Source organism: Lipotes vexillifer, unplaced genomic scaffold (genome assembly GCF_000442215.2).
Source record: "Lipotes vexillifer unplaced genomic scaffold, Lipotes_vexillifer_v1.1 scaffold519, whole genome shotgun sequence".
Lineage (NCBI taxonomy): Eukaryota > Metazoa > Chordata > Mammalia > Artiodactyla > Lipotidae > Lipotes > Lipotes vexillifer.
The window spans coordinates 1,375,547-1,384,945 of NW_006773945.1; the positions used below are offsets into that span (position 1 = coordinate 1,375,547).

General features: G+C 36.4%; 1 protein-coding gene across 6 annotated transcripts in view; it reads right to left on the reverse strand.

Moving 5' to 3' along the window:
- The window catches only part of SOX6 (SRY-box transcription factor 6), a 527,512-nt gene that overhangs the window by 205,358 nt on the left and 312,755 nt on the right, over nt 1–9,399 (reverse strand). For all 6 annotated transcript variants that reach the window (XM_007448581.1, XM_007448580.1, XM_007448582.1 and 3 more), the window contains 2 exons: nt 3,785–3,957; nt 928–996 (listed from right to left, as the gene is read on the reverse strand). In XM_007448581.1, coding sequence (XP_007448643.1) covers nt 928–996; nt 3,785–3,957 — 242 coding nt within the window. The remainder of the gene's footprint in view (nt 1–927; nt 997–3,784; nt 3,958–9,399) is intronic.

Genomic DNA, 9,399 nt, shown 5'->3' on the forward strand with positions numbered 1-9,399 from the left:
GATTAATCACCAGACAACCAGTTGCTTATTCTAAGGCTTTCTAGAAGTCACACACCTATGTTCCTATTCAAAAATGGAAACCACTTCCCTTACCTATGTCAAAAAGCTGTTAGCTGAATTAACCATCAAATTTCTAAAGGAATGACAGAAATCAGAATTCTTTCCCAGGCCCATGAAATTATGGTCTATATATTGTGTTAACCTGCCACAAAAAAAAAAAAAAAAAAAAAAAAGGGAAAAAAAAAAAAAAAAAAAAAAAAAAAAAAAAAAAAAAAAAAAAGGAGAAAAGAAAAGAAATGAAGAAAAAGTAAAGAAAGAAAAGGAAAAGGAATTTCTAAAGTGTGTTACAATTATTCAAGAACAAGTTTTTCTTCCTTTCTAGACTATAAACTTCTTGAAGACAGACAATTACTTATTAATCTTTATGTTCCCTTCAGCGCCTAGCAGAAATGCAGTTAATATCTGTTAAAGAACAAATTAATTATTACCAACCTTTTCCTAGGTCATAAGATTCTTCTCATAATTGGCCCAGACAGTCCTAACAAGCAAATAAACATAAGCTTCTACCCATGATACTATTAGATGGTAAAATATAAAGCAGCAAGTAGTTTGTGACAATAAAACTAGCATGTGTATGCTACCTTGGAAACCATTAGGTTTCCACCAGGTTGTGTTAGGCAAATGGCAGAAGGAAAAAAAGATAAGGTTTATTCTGCTTACGCATCACATCAGAAAAGAATGCTTAGACTACCACCAAGTCAATATTTTCTACATCCACTTATACAATTGTATACAACATCCCTGAATAACAAACAGCTCTATTGGTGCTGTTTATAAGAGAAGGGTGCATTTGCAGCATTTTAAATTCCATTTTCAAGGAGAAAAATATCTAAGTATAATCAGACGAGAGTAATAAAATACACTGACCTGGATCTGTTGCTGCAGGAGATTAATTTTGTGCTGCTGTTGCAGAAGTTGCTGCTGTTGTCTTGCAATCTATCAGAAATAAAGTTTCATTAAGTTAAAATGAAATGCTTACACCTTTGCCATTACCTCAGGTACCTCTCCTGGTATTACAAGGATGCTTTACTGTACTTCTTCATGAAAGAGTTCCTATAAAATGAGAGAGGCAGAATCAGAAAGTTGGAGAAAAGGAAATATTTCAAACAGGTGCCATCTCTCTGCTTGCCCCTAAATCTTTACCTGTACATGAAAACTACCCCCTTGTATTACATTTGTGAGCAGTTCATCTATATCTGCACTGGTCATCTGGAAGGAATGGGAATTTCAAAATCTCATCCTTGAAGAATAAAAACAGGAAAACTCTGCCTACATTTTTCTAAGGAGCTTAATTTGTATTTAAAAAGTAAAATCTGTAAGCAAAGATAGGAAAGAACTTTCTATTACTTATAATATGGCCTACTTTGGTGAAACCTTTTCTACTGTAAAGATTTTCAGAACTGATAACACAAATACTGTCAAGGGAGTGCCAAAAAAATACAGCAAAAGGCAAAAACCTTTATCTTTTTTTGTTGATATAATGTGTAATGTACAAAGCATTTTAAAAACAAACACAATTTAATATTTATTCACGTCTTTTTGAGGGTAATGTGTTAGTTTTACAGTACAGGATCCACATACAAGTTTTGTATTCCCTGCTTCACCCAACAATCAAATTCAACATCTTAGCACATCATCTCATCCGTAAAAAAGAAACATTAACTACTTAATGCAAGCCCTCCTGAAGACTGAATCTGCCCCTCAGGAGAGCAGGGAACTTCTGTAGGATAATGGTGTTTACTATAAAACAGGAGTTAGGTGTCAGGCTACTTATTACCTCAAAATCTGAGCTGCTGGAGTTTGAAGCCCATTGGAATGCCCCTTAGTGAGAACACACTCACTGCCAACCTAGGAAGCCAGAGAAAAAAAATGGCCAGAAAGCACTTAGAAGGACTTGGTTTAGTGGTGCCCTATAGGCAAGAGTTATGTTCTTCCTATTTCTTCTATTTCCAAAATATTCTAGAATGGACAATGTTGGAAGTAGAAATGGGTGTGAACCAGCCCTCAGCTGTATACTTCCTGAGTCCTTTTAATATTTTAGCATAGAGTAGAGGGACACACCCAAATCACATTCCTTTCAGCAGAAGATGACAAATAGCAATCTGCCCCCAAATGTGGCTTAATGGTTTCTGGTGATGAATGGTTCATTCTAGAAGTCATGATAAAGCTACCCCTAACGAAGGGTACAGTTTGAGAAATGGGATCACTCCTCCCCAAAGCTTTATAAGCAAAATGGAAACAGTATTTAATCAGTTTGGAAAGGCCCACTCTGCTTATCACCACTCAAATCAGAAATGGACAACTCACTCTGCAATTCTAGGTATACATGCTGGATCTCTGAATATTTATTTCCTCTTAGCCATCCAGTGAAACACCACTAGACATCTAATATTGATGGCCCCTCCTAAATGATAAAGTGCTGCATAGAAATGCATCCAAAACACCACAGTGCAATTACTATCATCCACTCTAGATGTATGGGTTTGACACAGTGAAGCATGGTACATAAGCACCATGTGGCTCAAATTCTGAATTTTATTTGCCAATCGGTTGAGCTACATGCTCGCTTCATTGAGCATGACAACCTAGTTTTAAGTGTCATTTAATTTTCATTTTGAAATATAATTACAAAGTGTTCACTGTAAGATATCACTCGTCTGCAAATGTGTCAAGATTAATTTGTGCTAGCTTATTCACAAGTGTCAATAGTTAATTACTGTGTCATCTCTGGATAGCTAAATGACATTCTAACTTCTGATTTTTTACAGTGTTCCTTTATGTTATTTTCCATTAGGGGCTGAGTCCATATTCCTACATGTGGGCAAATATTCAAGCATATAAAATACTAGACGTCACAACTCATTAAAATCAACAGAGCATATATTGCTCTATATACCCCTATAAAATACATTTAACTGAAAAGATAATTCCAGTAATAATGTCAGATTCCTAAAAACTGCACATTAATTTGGGTCTATCTGATCTAAAGCATCAGGGACTACTCTATAGGATCATTGTTATTAGATTAATGCACTCTTATGAGACAGGAAAAACATTTGGGAAAGTGATTTATTTTTTAAAAGATACACACAAACTTTGCTATTTTTCTCACTTCTAAGTCAATGAAGTCAAATTCTTCCATGAGCCATGTGTTAATTTGTTTTTAATGATTTACCTATGCTATAAATAAAGTGACCATATAATTTATCATCCAAACCAGGACAACTTTTGCAAGTGGAAGAGGGGAGTATTAATAATTACTTTGGAAAACAGACATTAACCAGAGCTATTCTGGAAAAGCTGAGACATATGGCCACCCTAGCTTGAACCAGTGAACTGAAAGATTCTCAAAGCTTTTCTAGACCAGGATCCTCCTTTTCTGGATGAGAGAAGAGTAAGGCCCAGAGAGAAGCGATTTACTCATGGTTAAGCTACATTGGGAATATACGTGATGCCTACATGAACAAGTATCCCCAAGTAATTAATCAAATCCAAATGTTCTGGAACAATGTTATCATTTCAGTTATGCCCAGTTGCTATGACGCCTTTCTTTGTCCTCCACATATCCCCTCAGTATTCTCGGTGACCCTGGATTTCCAGAAGGCTTCTTTCTTTCATTCTTTTTTTAGGAAGGCTTATGACAAATAAACCAATCAATGTGATTACTCGCTGAGCTTGGCACTTTCCACACCTCCAGTTCATCAGCTCCTTTTGCAGGGCTCACCTGTTCTTGCTGTTGGCGAGCAAGGTCCATTTGCTGCCGTTGTTTCTCAATTTGTGAGGCTGCCAGTTTTTTCTGTTCATCATGCGCTGCCAGGAGCTGCTCCCGTAAACTGATCAGCTGGGTAATCATGGTAGAGAGCTGCCGTTCTTTTTCTGCCAGGCTCTCAGGTGTACCTAAAATGGAAGCGAAAAGATATCTCACAAGTTTGAGAAAATTCTGAATGAATTAGGGAAGCGAGTGGGTGGGCAGATTTAGGAAGGGACTACCCTAAGACACTTAAATATCTGGGACAATAACTGGAGGTCACTGTAAGTGCAGGAACTCTATGGAGTAGCAATGGAATGAACGCTAGGGTTAGTCATCGCCCCTGCCAAGAGAAAGGACTGTTGTCAATAAAATTCTCACTCACTCTTCCCTCTTGCTCTTTAAAACAAAACAAAAGAAAACAAAACAGAACAACCTAGTCCATTCTCTCCCTTTCACCACATTCCCCTTCCCTCCCCACCCAAATCTATCTGCTCAAGCTAGTAATCTTATGCTATTTAGTACCAAAGATTAGAAACTATGGGTTGTATTAATATTCTATAACCAACCTCTACCCTCAATGACTGACAGAGGACCTAAGACATAATAGGTGCTTAAATAATGTTACTTAGGAATTTTCTGATCACTGCCCTCATAAAATTTTTCTATTGTGCAAAGATCTGTCTCTGAATCTCAGAAGTCAGGGGTCACTCTTGGCCATGGGATGAGTGCTACAGAAAGAAAAAAAAATCTGTCTTGCCTCAGGTAAGAAAGAATTGAAACTGATTTTTTTTTCTGGTGAGGGGATCAAGCTAAAGTTCCCAAGTTCATCCTTAAAGGCAATAATGTTGCTTAGGGGGCTCCCTCACCCCTTTGTCACTCTTTTCAAAAGGAAAAAACACATTCGAGGTTGAAAAGGTTATGATGTCGCTGCACACCTACGATATGCACTAATGGTGCTGAACAGCCTATTTATGGGCAAATTGCACAGCTCTCCTAAGTAAAGGGTACAGGATCCTTTTGTGAATCTAAATTAGAGCATTTTGCCATAGCATAAGATAAGAATTTCAACACACAACCCACTGTATTTGAGCACACAGGTTTCATTATGAAGAAATGATCTATGCTTTGAAAGCTTTTCAGAAAGATGCCACCAGCTGTCAAAAGAGATAAAGATTGCCAGTTTTTGTGTGTGTGGAAGAGGGGACTTCCAATTTCTTTATGAAACCCCCCTCACTCCTGCTAGGAAAGCACCAGGACAATTTGAGAAACTGAACGTATTTTAATTAGGAATGGGCCTATTTTTTGAGTGGGCCCATGGGAAAAGCAAGCCTTCAGGTGATGCTGGCTAGCACTTACTAGTATATGATTCCCACAAGGTAAGGCTGATAAGCTACAATATTTAGAATTGCCTTGGTATTCTTAATGCCAATTCAAGTCCTTAAAAATAAATAAGTAAATACATAAATAAACTGTCAATATCCCATATCCCTTAAAGATTGACTGAGCTGAAAGGTGGCCTAAAATTAAAATTAAAAGAAAAATAAGATAGTGAAATGATGTTAGAAAATGTACTCCACTGATAAGGAAACAAATACTGCATCAAGGATAGTGACCAGCTGTTCTTTCTAGCTACTGAAAGTGATTTTTTTGGATGAGTTTTTTTTCAGCAATAGGAAACTCAGCTTGGTGAAAGAAAACTTCTTGATCCAGAAATGTTAAAATACAAAATCAGGTTCTTGGAGGGGATCATAAAAATCTCCTCCAAAGCACAACATGCTCAACTAATATAAATGTCAATGATATATAGCAATGAGAAGACATAAAACAAGTATGGAATTTACTTACTCATTTCATTAAATTTTAATTAAAAAAATATTTCTTGAATCTCAGGTACTATATCAAGAACTAAGGATACCGATACCATACCAAGAAAAAGCAAAGTTCCCTTTCACCTTAATCAAATAATCATACATATAAATGTAAACTACAACTAAATAAGAATTATAAACAGGACAGACATTCGGGGGGAGATTTAACCAAGTGTCGGAGGCTCAAGGGTAGGGAAGTTACGCCTGACAAAGCAACAAGCTAACAGAGTTAACTAGGCAAAGAGCTGGAGGGTGGTCAAGGAGCTTTTCAGTAGGAGAAAACAATATAGGCAAAGGCCCTGTGAGGGGGCAGCTGGTGGTGGAGAGTGTCAGTGTGTTCCAGAAATTGAAAGAAGGTAGTAAAAACTTAAATAAGAAAAACAAAGGAGAGTAGAGGACCAAATGAGGCTAGAAAGGTAGGAAAAGGTCACACCATTCAGCTCCTTATAGACCACTGGATGAACTTCATGTTTATTCTAAGAAAATTTCAAAATCACTAAAGTACTTTAAACAAGAGATGATGTGGGTGTTCTGGCTACAGTGTGGAGAATAGTTTGGAAAGTTATGAGAATAGATAAATGGGGTTTATTACATATACTTTTTGGCAACATTCTGATCTACGTGTAATTATCTTGTTATACGTATGTATATGAGGTGAGTTAAGAGAAGACTTACTGGATACTGGGAAAGTTACTGTACCATAATTCTTTGTTAATAAAGAAGAGCATTCATTGGAAATTTTGGGCAAGGACCAATACAAGAGTCAAATTTGGTATTTAGATTCTCCAATAAAGACTGGAAAATTTTCTCTTCTCTCCCAGGTTAAACTTTGTCTTTTCAAAAATCTTCAATATATTTCCCTTTCTCCTCTGCATAGGAAACAGAGAAGCTGAAGACAACACACAAATGGCTTCTTAGCCTCTTCTGTTCAAGGTGAAGCCAACAGGTCTATAAATGCATTGGTGCTTCCAATACTAATAGACATGTATTTCTGAATTTACAGAATAACACCATTTAACTGAATCTTTTTACAAATCAGCACGACACTCAAGTTGTTTAATTATAAAAATTCAATAACACCTAAATAAGTCTTTCATTGAACTTAAAAGATACATGTTTAAGAAGAAGACAAGCCAGAGATCAGTATGTTTAAATTGAAGAGTTGGGTACTCATATAAGGCTGTCATTATCTTTTCCTTAAATTTGAGAAGCACATATATATTTTGAATAGATGTGAGTGGCATGACAAATGCAGTTGGAATGAAATGTAGTAGTAAAACACATCTAAAATTGCCCTTGAAATGGGAAATACACATATGGATATATATGTATACACACACACACATTAGCCTACACATTTAGAGAATGTAAGCTGTTGTATGGTTTAAATTGATTTCTAGTTAATATGATCCCCAAGGGACTATATATATATATATATATATATATATATATATATATATACACACACACACGTGTGTGTGTGTGTGTGTGTTCTTTTCTGTTCTATACCCATTGTATTTGTTCACATATAGTGAACAAACCCAGGTATTTAAACCCAGGTATTTAAAATCCATGGTGCTGGATTTTTGTTTTAATTAACAGCAAATATGTATGCAGCTACAATAAAAGCAACATCAAGTCTAAATCATGCTGACCAACCAACCTACGAACACAAGTTATCTCATCTCAAAAATACTAGTTTAATTGAACATGAAACTTTGCCATAGCAAAGGAACTACAACTGTGAGAGTTGCTGAAAAAGCAGACAATTTATGGGACATAGTGGGGCAGCCTAAATACATATTAAGGAAGGCAAACGACCAAACATTGGGTTGGCCAAAAAGTTCGTTTGGTTAATAAATACATTGTTCAGTAAAGTTCTTTGTGAAAATGAAAAATGTGTCTTTTATTTTTACTTAAAACTGAATGAACTTTTTGGGCAACCCAATAGAATGCTCTTATGAGGTAGGCTAACTCTATGTAGAAAATCTTGTCTTAAATCACGCTTTGAGGTTTGATAAAATCCACTTAGAAAAACAGCAGATCAGATCCTGAAGATCTGCCCAGGCCAGCAGAGGTCATCAGTAGCTGCCTACATCATCCGTTTCACATCCTTCAGGCTATCTTAAAATGATTCTCTAAAAAGCATTGCCAGAAAATAGTCTCTCCATAAAAACATAAGTAGTTTCATAAACCAAAAAAAGGGAACCAGAAAAAAGAGCTTCCATACACAGCTTCTCTACAAGTTAGGGCGCCTGCTTTTATCCAATATCACACACAGTGTGCGCCTGACACTCTCCGCTATAAACTGTATCTATTCTCCAACTACAAAGACAGTGCAGTAGGGGGGTTTTTTGGTGTTTTTTTGTTTTGTTTTTTTTTCCATGGGGTCGTCTTTATCCCCAAACCACATCTGTCTTGAGTTTCTCTTAGATTAGTCAGGTGGATCAGTGCTCCCCAGGGCCTGCTCCAGCTGAAGTATTTTAATTTGACTAAACACCTGATTTATTTTATCTCTCCGATGAGAAAGGCAGTTTGTCTTAATAGAGCCTGTCAGCCCACAGCCCCATTCACAGCAATTTACAGGCAGCCAGGGACGCTGGAAGAGAAGACTGCCGTGATTCTGTATTTTATCCTCCTCCAGAAAGCACCTAAAAGCAGCTATTCACTGCTACTGCATGTGGCATTTTAGAACTGAATTAGCTTTTTATTCAAGTAACTACACTTGTTGTGAATAGCTTATCTGTAAAATTGCTACATTCACTACTGATTTTATTAACCTTTGGCTCTATCACAAAATGGTCTTCAGTTAGGAAAGACCTTTAAAATTGACACATTTTTTTCTTAGGGGGCTTTATTCCAGTGACTTCAGATTTACTGAGTTTGATCCATTGAATTTTTACCAGTTGTACTTAAAATTTTGAGTCTCAATAGGAAGTCAATAGTGCATAAATAAGGAAACACTTTTCAAAATGTAAATACAGCAGCAATTTCCCTCATCAAAAGTTTTCAAATACCATCTTTCACCATAACAGTTTCAAAATCAGCCCTCTAGCCTTTTTTGGTCATAATCTGAAGAACTTGAGAAAAATTAACTAAAATAGACTATTTATTTTAAACTTTACAAACTATAACTACCTGTCCCTAGGTCCAAAGCCAACAGAGAAAATTCAAAATAGATGAGAATTTAGGTAAAATAATAAGACAATTAGGATAAATCCCTTCTTGATATAGAATGAAAAATTAAAATTAAAAGTCATTTAAAATTTATTTAAGTCTTTTTTTTTTTCATCAGCTCATAAAAGTTAGTACCACAACCTGCTAGTTAATTTTGCCCATGTAAAATATACATAATTACAATCAGTGGTGCTAGAAATAAGACTGGGCATTGGGAAGTCCCTAAAGACTCCACATCTGGACAAGGGAGGCACCTTGCAGAGCACTTCACTAAATGGATTTGCCTCACCTCTTTTACAATATTCCCGTACCTAGGACTTTTACAATATGAAAGTCTTAAATGGTTCACTCTCTTAATGGCTGTCCCCTGAAAGTGGATCACTGCTATGTGGTGATGACTAAGTTTTTCTAATGAGAAAACCCAGAAACAAGCACAGCAGCGGAAAGAGAGACAGAGAACATCAGAAATGGGGGTGTGGGGGAGAGAAAAAGAAAGAAGGTGGGAGGGGAGAAACAAAGAGGGAAGTAGAGAGAAAGGGAAAG